The sequence below is a fragment of the Natrix helvetica genome (genome assembly GCF_964273705.1).
Source record: "Natrix helvetica genome assembly, chromosome: 3".
Classification (NCBI taxonomy): domain Eukaryota; kingdom Metazoa; phylum Chordata; class Lepidosauria; order Squamata; family Natricidae; genus Natrix; species Natrix helvetica.
Window position 1 is genome coordinate 62,274,417 of NC_138549.1, and position 24,920 is coordinate 62,299,336.

General features: G+C 40.4%; 2 protein-coding genes across 4 annotated transcripts; one reads left to right on the plus strand and one right to left on the minus strand.

Moving 5' to 3' along the window:
- Positions 1-531: 531 nt before the first annotated feature.
- On the minus strand, positions 532-11,116 carry ITPA (inosine triphosphatase). Of its 2 annotated transcripts, none has more exons than XM_081947355.1 (8): positions 10,907-11,116; positions 9,620-9,677; positions 9,474-9,538; positions 7,402-7,475; positions 5,823-5,854; positions 5,175-5,290; positions 1,122-1,198; positions 532-750 (listed from the first exon to the last, which is right to left on the minus strand). In XM_081947355.1, the coding sequence occupies exons 1-8, from the start codon at positions 10,973-10,975 to the stop codon at positions 642-644; spliced, it is 600 nt and encodes a 199-aa protein (XP_081803481.1). In that variant the 5' UTR covers positions 10,976-11,116; the 3' UTR covers positions 532-641. The 2 variants fall into 2 exon arrangements, with proteins under 2 accessions (XP_081803481.1, XP_081803482.1); XM_081947356.1 differs by having other exon boundaries at positions 10,858-11,068.
- Positions 11,117-11,162: 46 nt separating this feature from the next.
- METTL13 (methyltransferase 13, eEF1A N-terminus and K55) lies at positions 11,163-23,159 on the plus strand. Of its 2 annotated transcripts, none has more exons than XM_081947353.1 (8): positions 11,163-11,456; positions 12,805-13,558; positions 14,362-14,561; positions 15,291-15,486; positions 16,129-16,296; positions 18,172-18,384; positions 20,500-20,631; positions 21,860-23,159. In XM_081947353.1, the coding sequence occupies exons 1-8, from the start codon at positions 11,166-11,168 to the stop codon at positions 22,132-22,134; spliced, it is 2,229 nt and encodes a 742-aa protein (XP_081803479.1). In that variant the 5' UTR covers positions 11,163-11,165; the 3' UTR covers positions 22,135-23,159. The 2 variants fall into 2 exon arrangements, with proteins under 2 accessions (XP_081803479.1, XP_081803480.1); XM_081947354.1 differs by having other exon boundaries at positions 11,277-11,395.
- Positions 23,160-24,920: the final 1,761 nt, after the last annotated feature.

The window sequence follows — 24,920 nt, forward strand, 5'->3', positions numbered from 1 at the left end:
TAATCCCGTATACCCAGTTTGCTGAACTCGCCTTGTTTTCTTCACGTGACGTGCTAGAACTGTATTTCTACAGTGGCTGCATTCAGAGAATTTGGTAATTCGGACCTACACAAAATATATTGTGATGTAGTGCAGTATATGAATCAAGTGCGGTTTCACTTGTATACCGACAAATTTACTGGTTTGAGCCCATGAATGTAGAAGACACGTAAACAAATAAAACGGCTGTTACCCCTTTGTCTACTTTTTACTTTAGCTCAGTTTTTAATAGTTTTTTATTTTTAATTGTTAATTATTATGATTTTTAGGAATTCATTTTAACTTGTAAGCTGCCCAGAATCACTTGTTCTGTGAGATGGACAGATATTCAGTTTGCAGCATTATGATAGCTGAATTATTATTATTTTTGGGGGGGGGGGGGATTGAATATTATACAAGTGTTTAAAAAGTCATCTGGAATTCATCTTTTATCCACAGTGAAAATCTTAGTATTTCACCACAAATTTCAGAAAAAGTAAGACAAGACACACATTTTTTTTAAAAAAAGTAGATTTACTGAACATGATTTGTACAGACAGGAAACACATGCTTTAATTTTAATTTTATATTAAAAAAATATTTCACAGATCCATGCAGGTCAACTAGGACAAGATAGGCTCTCTGCTGGGTACAAAGTAGGCAGACAGCTCTTTCAAGGCTTTGTAACGATGAGAGATAGAGTTCTTCACAGGCTTGGGCAATTCAGCATATCTGCAAAAGACAATTTAGAACTTCACCATGAGAAACTGCAAAACTTACTCATCTAGTAGTATAATGGATTAATTAAATTTACTGTCTATTTCTTGTCTTAAATGTTGAGTCCTAAGGAGTGATTTGATCAAATACTCTTCTTGGGAGATACGGGAATTGCCAATGGAACATGTGTACTAAATCCACTATTATTAAATAGAATAAAACAATAGAATAATCCAAATGTCTGCTGACAAACACATTCATAAATATTTAAGACAAAACTGGTATTTTGTAGAGCAGAGTTTGCACATTTCTTAATACTTGATTGTACAACAGTGACTGGGTAATTTTACTGAGCAATTATAACTAAAGAGAAAATATTCCCTTACGTCTCAGTGTAGCCTTCTGGCTGGAAGCAAGAATCCCATCCAAAATCTCGAGGTCCTCTTGGTTCAACTATATGCCCCTATAGGGAAAAGAGATATTTAATGTTGAATTTTCAGAGTTAGGCCTTACATAAAACATATAGTTCTGAGGGAGCTGGCAGATGTGATTTCAGAACTACCAAATTATATCTTTCAAAGATCCTAGACCACCATGATACACAAGAGGACTGAAAAGGAGCTGATATGGTTCCCATTTTTTTAAAAAAAATAAAAATGGATCCAGGAAACTACAGATCTATCAGCTGACATAAATACCTGGGAAGATTCTGGATTAATCAAGCAATGATAATCGAGCAATGATAATCAAGTAATTAATTTGTGAACATCCAGAGGCAAGCAAAGTTATAATCAGACATCAAAAACAAATCAGACAAATCTTATTTTATGACAAAGTGACTGTTAGTGGAACAGCAAAATGCTATGGACACAATTTGCTTAGATTTCAGTGAGGCATTTGATAAAGTAGACCACAACTTACTACTAGATTAAGATAGAAAAATGTGAATTAGACAGCATCATCACCAGATAGAATTGTAACTGGTTGACTAGCTGCACTCAATATGTAGTCCAGTGGTGGGTTATGACTGGTACGACCCAGTACGGGTGTACCGGTGCCTGCCAGGAGCACCAGGTACCGTTCCGGTATGGTGCTCCGGAGGGCCCACCCACCTGCCCTCCTTACCGGTATTTGAAGTTTTCAGAGCTTCCGTGCACGGAGTGTACAGAACCTGCGCAATGCTCTGCCACGCAGCTGGAGCATCACGGGCGGTAAGCATGCAGGCACGCACTGTGCGTGTGTGCGCGCTCGCTGCGCACATTCATATGGGGGATGCCTGGCCCCATCGCACGGTAACGGTTGCAACGGGATCTGGAACCCACCACTGATGTAGTCCTTAATGAAACTGCATCTACATGGAGGGAAATATGCAGTGGGGTACCTCAAGGTTCTGTCTTAGGCCCAGAACTCTTCAATATCTTCATAAACAATTTAGATAAAGGGATAGAAGGGGAACTTATCAAAATTACAGATGATACCTATTTGGCAAAACCTATCTGGAGCCACTGCTCCAAAAGATAGGTTCAAGGAAGATACATAAGGGTCTCAACAGATATGAACACTGGACCCAATAGCAGTAACTGTGAGGGATCTTGGAGTCCTAGTGGACAATTGTCACTTAAACATAAGCAATCAATGTGCAGCAGCAGCCCCCCCAAAAGGCAACAGAATACCTAGGTTTCATTAAGGGATAGAATCAAGATCAGGTGAAGTATTAGTACTGATTAATAAAACCTTAGTAAAATCCCACTTAGAATACTGTGTCCAATTTTTGTGATCATATTATTTAAAGAGTACAGACTGTGGAAAGAATGCAGAAAAAGCAATAAAGATGCTTAAGGGGCTGGAGGCTAAAATATATGAAGAACAGTTGCAGAAATTGGATTTGTCTAATCTAGTGAAAGGAAGGACTAGGGATGAGATGGCAGCACTGTTCCAATATTTCAGGGGCTGCCACAAAGAGGGTGTTAACTATTTCCCACAGCCTCTGAAGGTAGGACAAGGATGGAAATTAAGAGAACCAACCTAGAAACAAGGAGAAATTTTCGGACAGAACAATTAAAAATTAATTTTAAAATCTTTCTTTTCCTATGGATTAGGCTACAACATTCAAACCAGCAAAGGAAGAAACCTGACAAGGAAATCAGAAAAATAAGTAGATTAATATTTCTGAAGCCATTAAATGATATGTAGCAGGATGTGAATACTAGTGCACAGAAACAGGGCTAGTCAGTTCACGGTCCATGCCCATGTGGCCATCTATACCCCATTTGTGACTGTTCAGAAATTTAAGATGCGTAGCTACAATTCAACAGGACAAGCAGCCATTTTGGCAGGGAAAACTTTGTTCCTTTTCAAATATTAATCTGTCCCTGCAAAACCTTTAAAAAAACAGTGGCAAAAAACTGGCAATTTTGGGAAATACATTTTTCATTTAAATCTTTTCTGCAACATCATCAGATAGCCTTTGCATCAGCTCAGGAGTGACAGCTTTTGGACAGGCCATTGATTTTATGATGCTAACTGATATGCAAATATTGTTAGATTTAAATAAATACTGGTAGTTTTTAAGTGAAAAGCATAAGCTTTTTGCAATTGGTGCTGTTTGGATGGGGATTGTGAATTTTCTTGCATGCTTACAATGTTTAAATGCTAGTGTTTTGTTAACATTTTTATAGTTTGTGGCCTAAAAGGACTGTTTACGTAACCAAACATGGTTACTAATATGAAATTGGCCAGCCCTTATTGCTTATCACCAGGTGGCATCATTTTGGCATAGACTGTATATAAGCTTTTGCACGTGATCTTTAGTGAAAATGTGGTGCCAGGCTGCAATAATGGATTCAATCAGCTCCTGCTTGGACTTCGGATGCTTCTTGCTTATTTCGTAACCAATCTTCGCCCACAAGTCTCAATTGGGTTCAAATCCGGGCTCTGAGCTGGCCAATCCAGGAGTCGAACACCATGCTTCTTCATCCACTGCTGGACAGACTTGGCTCGATGACAAGGAGCGTTGTCATCCTGGAAGGAAAAGTCCTTCCCTACAAGTTGCTGAGCTGGAGGAAGCATGGTCTTTTCCAGGACTTCAACATACTGCTTGGAATTCATGATTCCCTGCACGATTTGTATCCGACCAATACCAGAAGCAGTGATACAGCCCCAGATCATCACGTGCAATGGATGCTTCACAGATAAGATTCAGGCAGTACGGCCTAAATTCTTCAGCTGGAAATCTTCTGACATACTTATTGCACTCACTCCCAGTCAAGTAGAAATTGCTCTCATCACTGAAGATGACCTTGGCCCACTGTTCGTTGGTCTCCTTGGCATGCTTCTTGGCCTACGCACGTCAACGAGAACGGTGAGCGTCTGTGAGCAAAGGTTTACTTCGAGCCCTGCATCCTTTGAGCCCTCTGGCAAGCAGTTTGTGACGCAGTGTGCTTGTGCATACTTTTGCATCATATGTTTCACCCCAAATTCTTGTAATCTGAGGTGAGGTGAGCTTCCTGTCAGCCATCGAAATGCGTTGCAGAGCCCGATCTTGCCGTTTTGTCGACTTTCTTGGTCTTCCAGAGCGGAGCCTGTCATCAACTGAACCAGTTATTTGGTATTTTTCAATCACTCTGCTCACTGTGGTGTGATGGCATTTCACTCTCTTGGCTATTTCTGTACAGGAGTAACCCTCTTCAAGAAGCACAACGATGCGATGCTGCTGCTCAGTACTGGTGAGAGCAAAGGCCTTCATCCTTGCCCATAGCCAGAGCTAAATTAAATTTCTCAATGCTTTTCATGCCTATTTATAGTCAGAGAATATGACAACATTGATTGGCTCATAGATTTAGCCTCTGTGTATTTTGATTGATCAGCCAAAGCTCGCTGCTGATTGGCTACTTTTGATCCTAACTTCCTCAAAAATTCAAATTGTGTTTGTTTTAGCACATAAACTCACTCAAAATCTTAAAAAGACTTTGATTATATTAATGAAAATAATGCATCTCAATCCGACTACAGAAATTTTCATCAAAGTACTAATTTTATGTGGTTTCTATGAGTAAAACGTTGATTAAACATGTAAATACAGCTTAAAACTGAAAGCATGCAGCACTTTTTCACACAGCTGCATATATCCCACTATCAATCACATTACTCTTGCACAGCAAGCCAACCAACTTATCTCCCTTCATTACTTCTCACCTACCTACCTATACTGTTTTTTATTTGCCATAAAATAATTTTAGTTACTTCTCCCCGTATGTAATAGCACCAGCCTACTTTTGGGCACTATTTAAAAATGAGATAACATTATTGAAGCACTTGGACTATGTTTTAAGTTGTTATGTATGAATGCTGAAAGTGGCTGTTTTATGCTAAGAAAAGAAATACAGTTCAATTCCTCAGTTCGTTTACTAACACAGATAACTCAACATTGTTATACGCACTTGAGTTTGGCCTTTGAATAACTTTACAGGATCATCTGGATTTCCAGTGCTGAAAGCAAAGGTGCAGAGAGCGTAAGCAGATTTATCTTCAAATCCTGCTAACAGTTTGTAGAGACCTAAGAAATAAGAAAACAAAGTCACGTTTTCTTCTTCATTAATTTTTTCTTGATTGAAGGGGAGATGTGTAGGACACAAAATGGCAATTCACATGTTTTGGAATTGATCAGGTATCCATATGCCTAATGTGTTTGATATATATTAAAGAAAAACCAATAGGACTACTAGCTTTTCTATTATTCTACGACACAGTGCAGTTAAAAATTCAATGAATTATTTTCTGTTCCTGTTATATATGCTTGTGGCAGAAGAAAAACTTTTAACTTATATTTAAATAGATGATGTCAATATAATTCAGCTTTATAAAGTCTAACTCAGATCTAAGATATGGAACATTAGGACCAATTCTGCCAAATAGATACTTTAATATGAAATCAGACAAAAACTTAAAACTTTTTAAATACTTTACAAGTTATCCTAGCTTTCTACTGTAAACTATTCAAAACAGAATGGAATAGGACAGAAAGGGTCTGCAAATACAAATCAAGAAGAGAGGATGGAAGAACGGTAGCGCATAGAACGCTGAATTACCTTCTGGATTTAGCTTTTCTAGGAACCATTTTCTGAAACACAAATACAGGCATAAATCATTATATTTTTCACTATCACAATAATAAAAACACCTGAACATTATTCAACAAGCAACGCAAGACCAAAATTATCTGTTAAATAAATAAGTTACCAAATATTTAATCCAAATAACAGTTCCACTTTTGTACAAGATTTCCAAGAAAATGTGCAAAGTATAACTATTAAAATCTCATAAAAACTAATAAACAGAAATAAAATAGTAAGTAAAATACAGCAAATATATAAAAATTAACAGTGAAAACATCAGTGCTGAGCTGGCAAATTCTTGTTCAGCAAAACTGATGCAGTAAGAGCGTGCTTGCCCTTTTTTGTTTGCCTTATCAGAAATACAAGAAATCAAAACATAAAGATTTCCTTAACAAGAGTTTATAGTGGATCCCTCTTTCTTCTCTTCTTGCATGACACAGCATTTCTTATTTAACAGCCCAGCTGGATTATGCCAAGGATCATCCTGTTCAAGATTCGGTGCCATACTTTGGCCAATGGGATCCAGTTTTGATACCCACAAGCCTGGGTGGTGGATGACAGTCACTTCTCAGTAACCAACATCCATGTTGCCCATGATTCAGTAGGTGTCAATGGTCATCAGTATCAGGAAGGATCGATATACTTCTCTTCTATGAAACTGCCTACCTACTCCTTTTTAAAACTGTCCAATTGCTGCCATTAATACAACAGTTGGAAACAACCACTGCAGTTGAACTATGTGTTGTGTACAAAGGCATTTTCTTCTCTCAGTATTGAGTCTTCCTACATTTAGTCTCATTGGAAGACCTCAGGTTTTAATAGGGTGAGGAGAGAAACATTGGTCTATCCATACCATCTATATTATGCATTGTTTATATACTCCATGTTTCTTTTTATTCTCCTTCATTTCAAATGACAGAGCCACAATCAGAATAGTCTTTCCTCACAGGAAAATAATTGTGATTTCCTTTTTGTCGTATGTTTCCTAATTTTGTCATTCACTCATTTCTGTGCACTTATGTCAGTCCTGCTTTTTGGCAATTGCCTGGGCAAGTTCTTGTGATTTCTTGGCAAGTTTTTTTTAAAAGAAAATATTTACCATAGTGGTCATCCTAGAGTTTAGAAAGAAGCTAAAATCACCTAATTAGCTTTGTGCCTAAGGCAGAACAAGAACATTTCCAATTTCTAGCCAGTGCTTTTACTCCTCTACCAAACTGAATCTCTAATGTTGTAATATCTGTTTTTTCTTTTTCTTTTTCTCCAGAAATGTTCACAACACTGAACTGTACAAGGGAGGGAGGAGGCTTTGTAATAGTTCTAAGTATCAAAGCACTCAGAAAATAACCAACACACATCTAGACCTCTGATTTCCTTTTTAAAAGGCTTGTAATAGGGATGAAAAAAGACAATAGAACTTTCAGTCTAGATAATTAAAATAAACAAATTCCTTTATGCCTAATATTACTTTTCACCTGTTTACCTCTACCCTGCACTATTTTCTTTTCTCCAATTATCAGCTATCCTCTCATCAAATTACTGGAGTCCAACTTACATATATGGCCCTGGGAGACCTCCAAGAGCAGTGAAACACAAGCAGGTATCTTCCACTATAACTGGTCCCTGAATCTGTTAAAGGAAAATAATAATAAAAGAACAAAAGAACAATGAAAACCGAAATTATTTTTGGAAGTAATTCCACATATTGTAAATAAAGCTTTCTAAAAATTTTAGGCAACTTCCATCCCAAATTAATCTCTGCGGTTCTGACAGCAATAATGTAATTTAATGATTTGTTGCAGGAACCACTGTTAGGAATGTATATAATGTAGATGCCAAATGGATATAAACAGAATGGCCTAATAGTTGGAGCGCAGCATTTTTAAAGATGACTGTGACAAAATGTAATCAGAGCTAACAAAATGTCCAGTGTTCCAATATTTGAGGGGCTGCCACAAAGATGAGCGGGTCATCCTATTTTCCAAAACACCAGAAGGCAAGACAGGAAACAATGGATGGAAACTAATCAAGGAGAGAAGTAACCTAGAACTAAGGAGAAATTTCCTTACAGTGAGAACAATCAAACAGTGGAACAGCTTGCTTTCAGAAGCTGTGGGTGTCCCATCACTCGAAGCTTGTCTGGAATGGTATAGGGCCGTGATGACGAACCTATGGCACGCGTGCCAGAAGTGGCATGCGGAGCCATTTCCCCTGGCACGCAGAGCCATCACCAGTTGCTTTTCCGGGTTCAGGCACAGCAGCCAGCTGGTCTTCACACACATTGACATGCTAGAAAGCAGAAGAGGAGCCGCCAGGAAAATGATATTTTTGTTTCCAGTGTGCACATGCGCATCGTCCATTTGGTGATCTGGTTCCTGGCGCGCATGCAAATGCAAAAACCAGAAACAGGAAGAGCAACGGCCGCATCTGCCAAAAGTTGCAGAGAGGGGCTCCCGGACATTGCTTCTTAGTGGAGCAGAGCTGTGGTTGAGGCTTCCCTCCCTCCCCGCCCGAGCGGGCTTCTTGTGTGGCCCCAGCCCTCCAACCCTTGGCTCATCTGTGGTCCGAAGTGCCTGGCCAGTTCGGGCACCCTAGAAAAGCAGTGGCAGCAGCAGCCATAAGGGGAAGGGCAGGAGCGGCTGGCCAGCCCCTGCAGCCATGCCCACACCAGCCAGAAGTGGCACTGTGACAGCCACCGGGAACGAGGGGGCAGCGGTGGCAAGGGCTTCCCTCCCTCCCCACCCGAGCGGGCTACTTGTACAGCTCCAGCCCGTGGCACTGATATGGATCCACAGTCTGGAGTGCCTGGCTGGCTCGGGCGTCCCAGAGAGCTGGTCGGCCCCCACGCAGCCCCAGAAGAGCAGCAGCTGCAGCCACAGGGGGAGGGGCAGGAGCGACCGGGCAGCCACTGCAGCTGCTCCCACATCAGTGAGCCAGGCCCTTGGCGGTGTCTTTATGCGGGTAGCTCACCTCCCCAACAGCAGCTCCTCCAGGGTCCCGGCTGGAAGCAGCAGCACAACATTCGCCGTTACCAGGGGCAAAGGGGTGGCGGTGGCGAGAACGGGCGACTGCCACCCCTTCGTCCCTTCCCCAGCAGCGGCTTTTGCGCTGCCACTTCCACCCGGGATGCTGGCGGAGGAGCTGCTGGAGGGGAGGAGAGCTACCCACATTAAGACACCGCTGAGGGCCTGGCAGAATATATCCCAGCTGGAAGTGGCAGCGCTCCGGACCACGGAAATATTCTTTCCAGAGTCAAAACCAGGGGTGGGTTCCGACAGAGACTATTGTCGGTTCGCTCAGGGAAATGCCACGCGTGTGTGCTTTGCGTGCATGCTTGATGAGCACTGAGCACAGTACAACTAAAAAAACAAGATGGTGGCCCCTATGGCACCACCAGGAGAAATGGTTCGGGGGCGTGGTAGGCCTGGATCACTGACGGTTCCAGCGACCCAGGCCGCCAAGCTACTGCCAGTTCGTCCGAACCTATAGGAACCCACCACTGGTAAAAACTGCTTGTAGCTCTCTATGGAATCTACAGCAAAATTTATTTGAACATAAGTTATAAAATCTTCCTGGCTTTCTGAGTTTCTTATTGCCTTATGTTATGAGCTAAAGGAATATTTCAACCTGCTTAGATGCTTCCAGGCACTTCTGGGTAGAAATATCATCAGGCTCCCCTTGGTACTCAGGTACTACAAAATTTTAAAGGAAAGTAAGGTTAGTGGTGATCAATAGTTTGCTAAGATAACAGACAAATGGAAACGTGAACTCACAGTCTATTTTCTTTGCAACCAATTTGTATGGAAAGGAGTCACCTAGAATCTGAATCACCTGCAAGATAAAGAAAAGTAGTTAGTTTTGAATACTAATAACCTTTCACAAGTTACATCTCTTTAACCATATCTTGGACGATGTAGCAGTGCCTTTATTATGGATTCTCTTTCTCTGAGAAGCCCAAATGCCATATTAGCTTTTCATATTTTAGAAAATTGTTAAAAACTTCCTACTTCATCAAGGATTCATCTACACTGATTGCAGGCACTCTTCTATGCATGTGGTAGCTTTTTCTGCTTTGCTTTTATTTTCTTCTACACCGCCAAGAGTTATTGTTACAAGTATAGGATAAAGAAATTTTCCTCTGGGGATGGTATTTCTGGACAGCAGTGGTGCAGTGGCCTAAGAGGTGGAACTCTCACCTCACAATCAGGAAGCTGTGAGTTTGATCCTAGGTAGAGGCAGATATTTCTCTCTCGACACACTGAGAATATATTTGCTGCTGAACAAAACTGCATTGGCGACCGGAAGGGCATTCAGCCATTAAAACCCTCTGCTAGCTCCATTCAGATGCCCAGACTCCACCCCGTAAGGGATTATGGGGTCGTTAGGTGAAGGTGATGGTATTTCTGAACTGACAGTTCCTAGTGACATCAATCAAAAAAGTTTTCCGCCTAGATTATTTATTACATTTAAACATATAAAAGTGGGGAAACACAACAATGCTACAAATTGAAGATACTAATGCTTAAATCCATATAATGGATAGCTTAGAGTTAAAACATCATTACTTTCCACCAGTGTTTGCTAGGATTGCAAGTATTCAGACACCAAGCCAGTAATAAAGAGGTATATAAATCTTGGTTGCCCAGACTTTTGCAAGGTAATCCAAGCATTGCAGAATTTTATTTTAGCGCCGAATCAATCAATAACACCAATTCTCATAACCAATAAACTCATGGTCTGTCTATTTGTGAGTCATGGTGGAAGATATGTAGAAATGCCAACTCTTGCAACGGCTGGCCCGTTTATTCGTTAGCGAAAAACAGCTTTTCTCAGCAATTTAAGATGTGTGAACTCCAACTCCCAGAATTCCTCAGAACGTGCCTGGGAAATTTTGGGAGCTGAAGTTCACATATCTTAAAGTTGCTGAGACTGAGAATCGCTGGCCTATAAGCATCAAGTCCACCATTCGCAGCAACAGAAAAACAGCTAAACTACTAGCCAGTGCCATCACCCAGGCACTTTGTAAACGACGGCAGAAAGTCACGGAAGCCGCTGCCCACCTCCTCCAGTTTCTTAACATTGCCGGTAACAAACACCACGCTTCGGCCAGCCGCCGGTAACATCGCCATCGCGCTCTGACGCCTGCGCAGTTACTCAAGCAATCATGAAATCCTCAAGGTTCCCCAGCGCAGCCCTGCTCTCCGAAGACAAGCAAGCTTCGACAGTATAAGATGAATCACGCCGAAGCAGGGAGGGACCTATTGCAAATTCTGAAATCCATTGGACGTAAAAAGCAAAGATGGAAGCCTTGGCTAACCAATGAGCTTTGAACGTGGAGGAAGGACTCGGAGAGGTGGAGGGGGGAAGTGGGAGGATGAAGACCCCGAGGGCACTTCCGGCTTGGTTTTTGTTTTTGGCTTCCGAGATTGCCTTCCCGTGGCTTTAGCTATGGAGGCTTTGCGGTTGCTACCCAGGGACGCTCGAGACTTCGCTTCGTCGGAGTATTGGGACCGATTCTTTCGGAAGCGAGGCGAGCGCGCCTTTGAGTGGTACGGGGAGTGGTCAGGACTCGGACCGACTTTGGGGCGGTATCTGCGCCTGCGGGACTCGGTGAGACGTGATAAACCGCAGGAGAAAAACCAAAGTTAGGGGAAAGGAGAGCACGTGGGCAGGGCATAAACTTTGTTCGGCGGAGGCGTTACTTGGCTCCGGAGGAGTTTTCATTATCAGAGATCAGTCAAACCAACTTTCGGAGCGATATTCGACTCACTTAAATATAAATTAGCCACCTCGGCTCTATGTACATCACAATGCACTAAACCACTAACTTAATCGCCACCTTTTCAGTTGCCTTGTAATGTCAAGAGGGCCTCTGCAATTCAGATTGGCCACCTGATATCTAGTATAGTTTTTAAAATCACAGTCCTTCTCTCTGGTCAGCTTGGGTGAAAACATTTCAGACAGCCCGATCTCTTACTACAGGCCATGAGGATTCTGATAACTCCTGATTTTGTTCTACTTAGGCACAGGATGGCGAAAAATGTTGATTTTAATGTGTTTGATTTGGTAGCTGACAGATTAATACTAGCAAGGCAGGCTCTTCGCTCAGTTTTACAATATAAAAGATGTAGAATGTAAGAAATCCCAAGATGCATACCGGTATGTATGTGCTACAAAATTTCTTACAAATAGTGGCATCAGAGCCATGCAGGTGAAAGCAGTTTAAAAAATTGCTGAGCTCTGTTTTATGTCTCTGGCTGTTTTAATCTCTTGGATAACTGCAGGCTTCACAGAAAAGATATTATTTCTTCTCCATCCACCTCAATCAGATTGAATGTAGACTGAAATAATAAAAGAGTTAAAAATAATCTTTTGCCTTATGTCTTTTAAGCTACAAGCCAAGAGGTAGGCTGAGTTTTTTTTATTCATCATGTAGGAAGTCAAGAAGTCTTTTTAGTTGAAATATGCTTAGTTGTTTCAAATGTCTTACTTGCTGTACAGTATGGGATCTATTCATACAATTGATTTAGTGTAATATAATATGAATATCCCTTTATTCCTGTTTCACTTTTTGCATATGTGGATGAGAAATTATGGGATGCTAACTTCTTTCTCAACCCTACTTTAAGCTGAAATGTAAAGGTATGGATTTTGCATGGACTCTAAAGAGAGCTTTCATGATACATTTTGATATGTTGTAAACTTCCAACTTTTTCCAAATTGACCTTCCTACAATTATATTTCTCTTCATTAATTTCATGACCTTTATTTTAAAATATCCAATGAAGTGTATACAAATTATCTAGTATCTTCTTTCATTTTAGTTTCAACGTTTTACTTACTTTGAGGGCCAGATGCTAGAACACTTTGTATAAACTACCTGAAAAACCTCTATGCTAAGGAATAATTTTGACATCCCTAAAAGGAACGTGACATTTCTTCCATGCTTTTCCGCTAGATTCTTGTTGTTGGCTGTGGTAATTCAGAACTCAGTGAGCAGCTCTATGATGAAGGCTATCACGATATCATCAGTGTGGACATTAATGAACGGGTTGTTAAGCAGATGCAGGAACGCAGCACACAACTGAGACCCAAAATGACTTACATGGTAATGGATGTACTGCAAATGGATTTCCCTGATGAGCATTTCCAGGTGGTGTTTGATAAAGGCACTCTTGATGCTCTCCTGACTGATGAAGAAGAAACCTCTCTGAAAAGAGCTGAAAGAATGTTTGCTGAAATTGGCCGTGTCTTGCAATTTGGGGGGCGTTACCTATGTGTCTCCTTGGCTCAGGCGCATGTATTGAAGGCAGCTGTGGAATATTTCTCTCAGGAAGGTTGGATGTTTCGAGTACATCAAGTCCCTGGCCAGAAAACAGGACCTTCAGAACAGGAATTTGCTTTGCCTGTCTTTGTTTATGTTATAACAAAGTTAAGACCTGTACCTGGCTCAGTTTTATGCATTTTGGAGCTCTGTACTGAAGCACAAGAGAAACCTGCCCGGTTCAAGAACAGTGAGCATCTAATTGATGCAGTGAAGGAGAGACAACACTATTCTCTGCTGCAGAATCAACTCAATAAGAACTCCAATGTAGGGACCATCTCTCTGGATCTCTGCAGCAAAGACACTGGCCGAGCCCGGTATACTTTACATGTAGTGCATAGCCCAAAGGTGAAAGTGTCACAGGACAAACAATTTGCCATCTTTATCAGTGAGTTAATGTGTTCTTTATCAGCCCATTATATTGGAAATCAAATACAACTCAAACAACCCAAGATTCTATCTTTAGATTCTCTTCATCAAACATTACTAATATTGTTGAGCAAAATTTGAAGTTTTTTCAGATATACCAAAGGGCAGTATTTGGCAGGGTAGCAAAGTCTATTCAAATGTTTATGGGATTGGTTCAGTGTTAATTAGCAAATGGCCTTTAGGATTGTTCTCTCCATGAACTTACCTTCTTTCATCCCCAAAGAACAAACTAGCAAATTTTGAATAGGTTCATATCAGAAAGTTCATACCAGACAGGAAAAACTAATTGAAAAGGATTAACATTCTGTATTACAATATTGTTTTCAAGTATCAATTCATATTCTGATGATTGATATTCTAACTCACAAAATAGTTATCAATATAATAATTGCTGCAGTTTCTAACAAATGATGATTTTTATATATTTTGCTTGCCCTTATTTTGGTGGATAAAATATTTTAATATTCCCAGAATTTGCTTCTAAAGTATTTGACATTGTGAACATACTCTCGCCTTTCCAATATATGATTAATTGTGAATAATTGAATACAATATATTATTCTAAGAAAGTTGATCAAAGCTTTATGTAAGGATAAATGTTAATAATTATGGTTAACAAAGTGAATTACCAAGGAAAGCAATAAGCTGTAACATGAGAACAGAAAATTTGTTCTGCTTTACATAACCCATTAAATTGAAATATGTGCTCTAAAAGGTCTATATTTTTGATGAGGCACAAATCCCTTCTGTTGCCTGATCTAGTACCACAGGGCAGAGAAACTGAGTGGCTCTTTGGGACAGAGGAGGGACGGAAGCAGTTGGCTGTGAGTGCAGGATTTTGGCGTCTGGTAACTGTGGCCCTACATAGAAATCAACACTATGACAACATGGGAGCCATCCAGGCAGAACTGTCAGAAAAAGTGATGGAACTGGCCCCTGCTGGGCTTCCAGCTCAGCAGCAGGTATGTCTTTTGTTTAGCTAATGACCAGTAAAAGGTCTGTTTAGCTGCCTGATCTTCTCTAGCAGTGACCACTGGATACCTAGGGGAAGCCAACAAGCAGGATGAAATTATAGTAGCACTTCCTTGCTGATACTTTTAGCAACTAATATTCAGAAGCTATGTGATTAAAAGCTCTTGGTAATTTTTTTCCTCCTTTAATTTTTCAGTGATGATGTGATGGTTTTGAGCAATGCAGTATGAATTTGATAACCTCTTTGTATAGCAGAAGCAAAATTAATTTGTTCCATGATATTTCTTCTGCAGAAACAGAGGCTGCTCAGGACCTCCTGACTATTGCTGCTGCTAGAGTAGGGAGGAACAGCAATCAGCTGTCTTGGCCTAGTACTTAAACTTCAGTTTGTGTGTGATAGCAAAATATGGGTCTATTCAAGCCAGATACCTTAAACGTTTTAGGAAGGTTAGGTGATCAGGAGAAATTGATACTTAAAATAAATTTGGCAGTGCCTCGTGTCTATAAGAATACCAAAAACACAGTGTCAAAATCTTTTTTCTGCCATCTCAGTATTGGTTCTAGCAAAGACTACCACAAATCTAAGATCCTAGAAAGTGGTGGTCATAGTTCAGGTAGGCAGAGTAGATAGCATTTATAATATGCATTATATTCTGTTCCCCTGATCTTTGAAGAAGCTCTGTGGGATGGTAGCATCATTAGATTGTCTTCTCTTGCAGGTGCCATTTCTGTCTGTGGATGGAGACATTGGGATCCGCACCATCCAGCATACTGGTACTAGTCCTTTTAGTGGGGAGTATGTTATTGAAGATGTCAAAGGAAATGGTGCTTTCTATTTCCGTCGCCTCATCTTCCTCAGCAACAGGAATATAGTGCAGTCCGAAGCAAGGCTTTCATCCAGGATATCCCACAAAGGTAAAATTAAAGCTGTGGCCACCAACTATGGACTGCTGTCTTTTAGAATGGGGTTGCAAGGAGGCCTAGTACAGGTGGGAGGTATGTACTGCACAGCCCCACTTTTCTCTCCAGCTTTCTGTGGATCAATTTAAGGAAATGGTAGAAAGAAGCAGGCTAGTAAGGTAAGGCAATGTTTTTGAATTATTAAGTACAATATGCACTGCTGTCCCTCCTATTTAGCACCTCATATTTTAAGATGTGCAAATCCGTATCAGTCTTCTCTACCAAATGAATTTAAGGCCCTTTGAATGTTGTTCAACTCTCAGCATCCCTGACTACTACTTGTCTATTAAGAGTTATAAATCAGCAACATCCAGGTGGATATTATCTATGCACAGCCATCTAGTGAACAAAAATGAATTCCAGCCTGCTTTGAAATGAATAAGTTGTTGAAAACAAAATGATCAGAATTGCTATTTTGGGAGAAAGAGATACAATTGCAATCTTGACCATTGTGGGAAAGTGTCCCTTTGCTGAGCGATGGAGTATTTTGAGTAGTTGTCTCCTATTCCGGATAAGTTCAATAATCAGACTATCTCTCCCTCTTTTTATAGTCCATGTGGCTTGTCCATCTAAATTTGCTTTGTTTTCTTTGGCCAGGTAACAAGCAGAAGCCAAAGAAGAAGAAGAAAGTGGCCCCTAGGGGCCATTTCAAACCTGATGCTGAAGCTGCCTGTCCGGCCATTGACAAAAGTTACTTGTGTTGTGCTCACCACAGAGCTATGGTTGCAGGACTGTGCTTGCTGAAAAACCCCGAAGGTCTTCCAAGTGAGTAGGAAGCCACAGAACCAATTTTTAAGTGAATTTATGTCAGGTCCCTGTCAGTAATAGTTAAATAGTAGGATTTTGTAGAGTTTTGTCCCAACTTCTTTTGTCTTTTACAAATAACTTAAGGTGGCGAACATACAAATGCTTCTTCCTCTTCCACCTGTTTTTCTTCACAATAGCAACCCTTTGAGGAGGGTTGGATTGAGTGAGAGGGACTGACCTAAACTACCCGAACAGCTTTCATGCTTAAGGCATAGCTAGAACTCACAGTCTTCTGTCTCTCTATGAGGCATTTGTAAATAAAGCTATGCTTCTAGTCCAGTGATGACGAACCTATGGCACGCGTGCCACAAGTGGCACGCGGAGTCATTTGTCAGGGCATGCGAGGCGCTGCGCTGTCAGCTGGCCAGCAGGCATGCGCATGCTGGCCAGTTGAGTTCACCTTTTTAAAAGCTATTTTTCGCCTTCCCCAGGCTCCAGAGGCTTTATAGGAGCCTGGGGAGGGCGAAAAGAGCCTCCCCCGCCCCGTCCGGAGGATTCAGGGACCGTCCGGAGGCTTCCCTGATCCCTTCGGAGTGCTTAAAATGACCCTCCGAGCAACCCAGAAGTCACTTCCGGTTTGCTCGGAGGGTGGTTTTAAGCGTTCCGAAGGCGTCAGGGAAGCCTCTGGACGGTCCCTGAAGCCTCTGGGGGGACGGGGGAGAGTCTTTTTGCCCTCCCCAGGCTCCTATAAAGCCTCTGGAGCCTGGGGAGGGCGGAAAAAGCATGTAAAAATGGGTGGGTCGCGTGTTGTGCGCGCATGCACACTGGGGGGAGTTGCGCGTTGCATTATGGGTGTGGCACGCCCACACACGACCCCCCTGCGCTTCCCCCACTTGTGGCACGCGAGCCAAAAAAGGTTCGCCATCGCTGTTCTAGTCTCTTCCATTCATCCATTCATTAGCAGTAAAAATGGAATTTGAAGCAGAATTGTAAAGGTGCTGACATATATAATGCATATTCATTGACTAGAATTCATTTGGCCAGATTAAATTGGATTAAGTTTCTGAGCAAATAGTAAAAAGAAAGAAAGAAAAAGCATGCAGATGCAAAGTTAAAGCTGTAGTAATTTGTTCAGCCCCCAGCTCCAAAAATTCACAGCAAATTATCTTATTTTTTCATCCAAATTTTTTCTTATCCATCTGTGTTTAGGGCTGCTCTACATAGAACCAAAACTTATAGAATTCAGATCTGAACTCAGATGGTCGTTAGGTGGCAGCAAAGACTTAAGAGTTTTCTGTATATCTTTCTTGCCATATCATTTGTTATCTATTATATTGATTTTTCATCCCAGCTCTGGTAACTCTACAGCTTGACTGCAGCTTGCCTTATACCAGGGGTGTCCAAACTTGGGAACTTTAAGACTTGTGGACTTCAACTCCCAGAATTCCCCAGGCTGGGGAATTCTGGGAGTTGAAGTCCACAAGTCTTAAAGTTCCCAAGTTTGGACACCCCTCCCTTATACAGAACTGATCTAGCTGCATTGTGGTATGGGTGCTGACACATACTCCTCCAAGGAGGAATTCTTTAAAAACAGAGGTATCTTTGTCAGCAGCTGTCTCTAGCACTACTGGGTTATTTGGGGCCCTAGGGAATGGACTGAAGTGCAACCTCAGAAAATCAGAATATGGAACAATGGACTTGACTTCTTTTCTGCTCTTAAATAAATTGCCCCGAGTTAACAGAGTGACTATAACAGAGCTATAAAAAGTTTGGACTTTGCAAGCCTAACACTGAGAATTATGATACAGAAGTATCCCCATGCCACACTCCCTCTTCAGAGCAGGACACTGCTAGTTGTGCTTCCAATTCATAACTATTCTGTGTTGTTTTCAGAAGCCCAGATCCATATGCTTGTGATTGGTCTGGGTGGTGGCAGCCTTCCCCTCTTCCTTCATGACTACTTCTTGCAGTGCTCTGTTGATGTAGTGGAGATTGATTCTGCCATGCTGGAAGTGGCTACCCGCTGGTTTGGTTTCTCACCAGGAGAGAGACTCAAAATTCACATTGCAGATGGCTTAGTTTATGTTGCCAATCTTACAGCAAAAGGTAAATGACTTCTTAGATCAATCCCCACTCAAGTCATGATTTATAGATGGTGCATCTCTTAGCGTTGTTTGTGTCCTTTGACTTTCTGACAAGCATCTGTACTGCTCTTAACTCTTTTGTGTAATTAAAATGAGTTATTTTGAGCATATAATAGTTCAAGAAGAAATTAAAAAAAACACTCTTCTATTCTGGATGTTTTAGCAGTTATATTTCTGTATTTGTATGAATCATAATTAGGATGGTAACAGCGTAGCTCAGAACATATGGTACTTCAGTGGGGAATGGGACAACTTGCCACTGCCAACTTGCTGGGCCAACTCACCATGGCCAACTCACTGAGGGACAACTTGCCATGGGAAACTTGCCGTGGGGACAATTTACCAATTCTATTTCATTATTCAAAATAATAAATAAATAAAGTATTTTAATTTTTACTCCACATTTCATTATGCCCCTCCTTTTGCATCATTTCTTTAATGATTTTAATCCACCAATTCTTTGATATTAGTGTAACTCTTGTCCTGTGGTGAGATGGCCATGGTGAGTTGCCGCGTCAAGTTGGCTATGGTGAGTTCACCGCGGTGAATTGTCACAGACCCATTTCAGTGAACTATGACCTCTGAAACATAAGTATACTTAGCTTGTTTTTTCAAAGTATTCAGCTAAAATAAGTGATTATTGTGTTTAGTTTGATATGAGAACTTTTTTGATGTAAGCAATACGCATATGCTTTCTAGGATAATTTGTAATTAATTATATGGGGAAATGGATCATTTATTTTAAAGGGAGATGTTTTATGGGAAATTCTGGTCAGTAGAGAAGCACATCAATATACAAAAAAAGAAGGATGTGTATTAAATACACTTAGGTAAAATGTTTCTCAATTGCCTTTGACTTTGGTTCTATTTAACAAAGTCTACAGCAGTGATTACCTAATGTGATAGATAATATCTAAAGAGGGAGATATTGAGCTGGATATGTTTCAATAGCGGATGTAATTGGGAGAATATTCTGAAGTGCAAATGTTCATCATGAAAATATTTCTGGGTAGGGCCAGTATTAGTAAAATGGTTTTTTTTAATGCTCTTGTGATTGCCATGAATTGGGATTTTTTTAGGCATAAAGTCTTATTTTCATGTATGTAATACCACAAAGCAAATACTGTATTTTTCAGAGTATAAGAAGCACCGGCGTATAAGACGCACCAAGGTTTTGAAGAGGCAATTTTTTAAAAAAAGGAGGTAGATAGAGGGATAGAGAGGGAGAGAAAGAGAGATAAATACAGTAGGTAGAGAGAGAGAGAGAGAGTAGTTAGGTAGGTAGATAGATAAAGGGAGAGAGAGAGGGAGAGAAATACAGTAGATAGGTAGGGAGAGAGAGAGAGAGAGAGAGTAGGTAGGTTGGTAGGTAGAGGGATAGAGAGAGAGAGAGAGAGAGAGAGAGAGAGAGAAATACAATAGATAGGTAGGGAGAGAGAGAGAGAGAGAATAGATGTAGGTAGGTAGATGTTTCCAGGTGTATTTATCCATGTGCTGGAGAGGGAAATTGCTGACAATCTGCAGCACCTAAGACTTTGTTTCTGCTGGCACAGCACTTGATCAATGTAATTCCCATCAATCAGTTAAAGAGCTTTCCAAAAGGGGGGGAAGAATCAATCAGTTAAAGAGCTTTCCAAAAGGGAAAAAAAAGGTTTTGCACTGTGCAAACCTCCCAAAAACGGCTCGTTTTTTTTTAAAAGGCACGAATAGCCTTATGGAGGCTTATAGAGTGCTGCTGGGGGTTGGGGGGAGAAATGGTCCGTGTTTTGCTCATTTCTACCCTCCCCAGCCCCCAGGAGCTCTCTGAAAGCCCCCATAAGGGTATCCACGGCCATTTTGGTGAAGGGGTGGGGCTTCGGGAGGCAAAAACTGCTGTATTCGATGTATAAGACGCACCCAGATTTTCAACCTCTTTTTTGAAGAAAAAAGGTGCGTCTTATACACCGAAAAATATGGTAGATTTGAAAAACAAAATATATAGTTTTCACAAATGTTATTGGCAACACATTAAGCTCTAATGATCCTTACTGATATTTTGTGAGAAATATTGCTCCACTTTTTCCTCTTTCCTTCCCAGCTCCATCATCTTATGATGTAATAATGTTTGATGTGGATAGCAAGGACTCAACTTTGGGAATAAGCTGTCCACCACCAGCCTTTGTGGAGAAAAACTTTCTTCAGAAAGTGAGAATGCTTTTGAAAACAGAAGGTGAGAATCCCTCAATTGTAAGTGCCTGAGCAAAATACTGCCTCAAGGAGATGCCCTGTCTTTTTATTTGGATCTAACTGATATGAATTGTTCTAGAATCAGTGAACTTTAAAAAATTCTTTGAAATCTTGCAGTACCACAACAATAGCATGATTAAAATGTCACCTGTTAATAGATACAGAGATTTTTGTTATACAACACTGAAAATTCTGTACGGTATCATGTTTTTACTGAACACATTGAGTCACCATTTATTGCCTTTATTGGATAAGTAAAGTTTTGGATAATGTATTAAATAACGAACTCTTTTCAGGAGATGAATCAAATTAGAAATTCTAGTCAAGAAGACGACTAGAGGCTTGTCCAAGGAGTGTCGGTTTGAGGGACCTCTTGCATAAAATTATATTGGTTGCTACCATCAGGTCTGCTGTTCATTATACCAGTTTGCAAAAATGAATCATGCCTATATCAGAAGAGATTTCTACAGACCTCAGAAAAACCTTGCTAACAAGGTTGTTAAGGTTTGCAAAACTATTGCTAGAGATTTCAGCCTTTGTCAGTGGACATGCAGATAATAAAACATGAACAAAAGTAACGAAATAAATAACAGACTTTTTATATCAGCAAAAAGCAGACTGTAACATGGGTTTGTTTGTTTTGTTTTTATTGGATTTATATGCCGCCCTTCTCCCAAAGGACTCAGGGCGGTGTACAACATTAAAAAACACACATCCCAAAAGTTAAAAAGAAATTAAATACATATCAAAAAAACAAAAACAAATCGAATTTATAAGACAATACATTTAAAAATGAGTTAAAATTAACAGGCCAGGCTGGCTTGCTGGAAAAGCCAACTTTTTAGGGCACGTCGGAAGGACCGGAGGTCAGGGATTATGCGAAGCTCCGGGAGCAGCTCATTCCAGAGGGAAGGCGCTCCCACAGAGAAGGCTCTCCCCCTGGGGGTCACCAGCCGACACTGTCTGGCCGACCGCACCCTGAGGAGGCCAACTCTGTGGGATCGTACTGGACGTTGGGAGGCTACTGGTGAGTTAATATGTGAAACTCTACAATACTATCTAGTGATTAGAAAGCAGCTAGGTTTATTTGTATATTTAAAAAAAAGAATGTAGAAGGCAAGAAGGGGATTCCACCAGAAGGAAATACTCTGTTATGTAGCCTCACTGATTGTAATAATAAGCTAAAATATTCTATTTTTTTCTATCTGCAGGCATTTTTATTCTCAATCTGGTATGTCGAGATATCTTACTTCAAGGATCTGTTTTGGCTGCTCTCAAAGAGACTTTCCCTGTACTTTATACTCAGAAGATTGAAGGGGAAGTAAATGAGGTCATCTTTTGCCAACAGCAGGGTAAAGTCAAATTATCTTCCAGAGACCTTCAAGAGAAAGGTCAGATTTTGGAGAAGGCACTTCAGCAACCTGGGCAAGAATGGGATAGCACATATATCCTGGCAGATATGCTGGAAACAATAAAACTGGTTTGAACAACCACATGTTGCAGCTACAGTTGGAGAGAAGAAATATAGCCCACTGCATTCTGAGGGTATTGTGTTACACCAATTAAAGATCCATGTTTGCATACCGGACAATGATGGGCCATCAATTTGAAAAGTTGAAGGAAAAGGAAATGCCCAAACCTTTGTGGCTGAATTGGAAACCCTTTCATTGAGAGATTTTGATTTTGAAAGACGAGGTGCCCTAAAATGTTTCTCTAGAGCAACGTCTTGATTTAGATCTGCCTCTTTTTTGTCGTCATTGAATGTTTAACATCAGCTGCAGACAAAAAATGCCTTTTTCTTTAGAATCAAATAGTTTTGTTACAAATATAAGATAAAATGAAAAAGAAAAGTAATTATCAGAAAGTGAAATTCCTGAATGCAAGAATTTATAGTATTTATAAAAGGAAAGAACTTAATGAAGTTGATTATTTCAGTTTTATAGGAAAGTGTAATATTTGAGAGAATCTTTTTGGAAGTCTTACCATTTGTACAAAGATGTTTGGGTTTGTTCCAATGACACAGTCATTTGCACAATACTTGTGACTCCCCTTTTGACATTTATGGAGCAAGGATGAGGCCTTTACAAAGTAGAATCCTCTAGTTCTATTTTGCATCATCTTCTGAGACACCACTGTCTAGACAGAAACTTCCCTGCATTGTTTCTGGGCCCTTGTGATAAGCTCTATTGTGTAATTCTTAAAGCAAGAATTGATGAGTTGGAAAATACCCAGGAGGGGCAAAAATTCTGAAAACTGCCAAAATTGTAACAAGGGGAAGTAAAGTATAGTCAGGCTTTACATTAAAGAACAGAAGGAAGAAAAAAGTTACTTCCCACTTCAAATGGCTGTGACTCACTCATTTATAAAACTGGACAATGTAAGAAACAATTTGCAATTGAGTTCATGCTTTTATTTAAGGTAGAATTAAAGAGCATGATTGCAAAGAAAAATGTTTCTGGCTTGCTAGAACAGCTATTCTTGCCTAATAAAATGGTGTTAGATCTTGTTTAACTTGTCAGAAAAATGCCTGTTTTTTATTCTTCAGTTTCCTTAATTTCATGACACAGTAAGAGAGTTCCTTCTGATTAAAAAAGAGACAGTTTCTGTATATTATGCACATCCTCACCAGACATTTTGGCAATGGCAGTTTCCTAATACAAACATATGACTTCTTTCTGGGATGTTTTCTGCCAAAATACTTAAGCTAGTATAAAATAATTGCTTTTTCTGTTGTAACCAGATTTGAAACTGATTGTTGATTGTCCCTGATTAATATATTTTCCATGATTGAAAAAAACAAGTGGAAGGCAAATGCATTTTTTTAAATTGTAGCTTTAATTCAACCAATAACCAAAGTTTGCAATAAGGAAGGAATTTGTAATAGTAATCGTTTGAAGGGCTGTGCAGATTTAGGAAATGATTCATAATTATTTGGTCCTCATGTGAGCTTACCACCTCTCTGTTAATTCCTTAAAATAATCTGATTTTTTTCAAGCTCAAAATATATACCACTACTTTTAAGAGTTACATTAACTTTAATAAGTAGATTCTTTAAAGCAATATAGGTAGTCCTCAACTTAAGAGCATAATGTAGCCTGCCTACCACAGTCATAGGTTGTGATGGTTGTAAAATGATTTATTTTGCACCAGTCGTTAAATGAATGCCATGATTGCTAAGCACTCATCAGAGTTGTTAAGTGAACCAGTGCTTTGCTGAGGGTGTGGCTTTTCTCAAAACCAGAAGTAAATTCCAGTTTTCATTGTAAAATGAGATCATATGACCGTGGGATGCTGCAAGCAGTTGTGAAGGTGGCCTAGTTACTGAGTACCGAATGTTTCATCATGTAATCATGGAGGCTGACCAGAATTTTGAATGTAGGTCATAAGCAACCTCCCCAGTAGGGCCATTGCATTTTCAAACAGTAATTATGCAACTGGTCATAAGTCGAGAACTACCTGTAGCAGAAACTTTATAAAATCTAAAACTGGGAGAAGAAGAATCCTTTAGTCTTAAGCTAAAAAGTCATCAGCACAATGTTGTTGTTTTTCCAAAGAGAGAAGGTGGTGTATGTAAGGGTCCCTACAACCGAGAAAGCTTTTTCCTTCCTTGTAGAAACACTACCTTAAAACCATTCAGGCCTTTAAAGATTAGCAGAAACTTTGCATTGGTCCCCAAAGCATACTGACCATCAGTCAAGGGATAAATGTTGGCCACACACGAACACACTGGCCAGTCTCAGTAGCCTTCTTTTGTACTACCTGAAATGCCTAAGTCATCTTCTAAAGTAATCCCATATACTACATTGGAGTATTCCAAAGCACCTGAAGGCCAGACAAGGAATAATGGATGGAAACTGAACAAGGAGAGATTCAACCTGGAAATGAGAAATTTTCTGACAGTGAGAGCAATCAACCAATGGAATAGCTTGCCTTCAGAAGTTGTGGGAGCTTCATCACTGGAAGCTTTCAAGAAGAGACTGGACTGCAATCTGTCAGAAATAGTGTAGGGCAGGGGTGTCCAAACTTGGGAACTTTAAGACTTGTGGACTTCAACTCCCAGAATTCCCCAGCCAGCATGGCTAGCTGGGGAATTCTGGGAGTTGAAGTCCACAAGTCTTAAAGTTCCCAAGTTTGGACACCCCTGGTGTAGGGTCTCCTGCTTGAGCAGGGGTTGGACTAGATGACCCTCAAGGTCCCTTCCAACTCTGTTAATCTGTTAAGGGTATTGAAAAGTAGCTTACAATTCCTGGGATCTTACTAGTTGGATAACAT

Bases quoted from the DNA above. Each gene is read 5' to 3' on its own strand.
- ITPA (XM_081947355.1), bottom strand. From the start codon at position 10,975: ATGGCGATGTTACCGGCGGCTGGCCGAAGCGTGGTGTTTGTTACCGGC. The intron at 9,678-10,906 runs GTGGGCAGCGGC...TTTATCTTGCAG, and splicing joins ATGTTAAGAAACTGGAGGAG to GTGATTCAGATTCTAGGTGA. The intron at 751-1,121 runs GTAAGGGAATAT...TGTCTTTTGCAG, and splicing joins CCAGAAGGCTACACTGAGAC to ATATGCTGAATTGCCCAAGC.
- METTL13 (XM_081947353.1), top strand. From the start codon at position 11,166: ATGAGCTTTGAACGTGGAGGAAGGACTCGGAGAGGTGGAGGGGGGAAG. The intron at 14,562-15,290 runs GTATGTCTTTTG...CTTCTCTTGCAG, and splicing joins GGCTTCCAGCTCAGCAGCAG to GTGCCATTTCTGTCTGTGGA. The intron at 15,487-16,128 runs GTAAAATTAAAG...TTCTTTGGCCAG, and splicing joins ATCCAGGATATCCCACAAAG to GTAACAAGCAGAAGCCAAAG.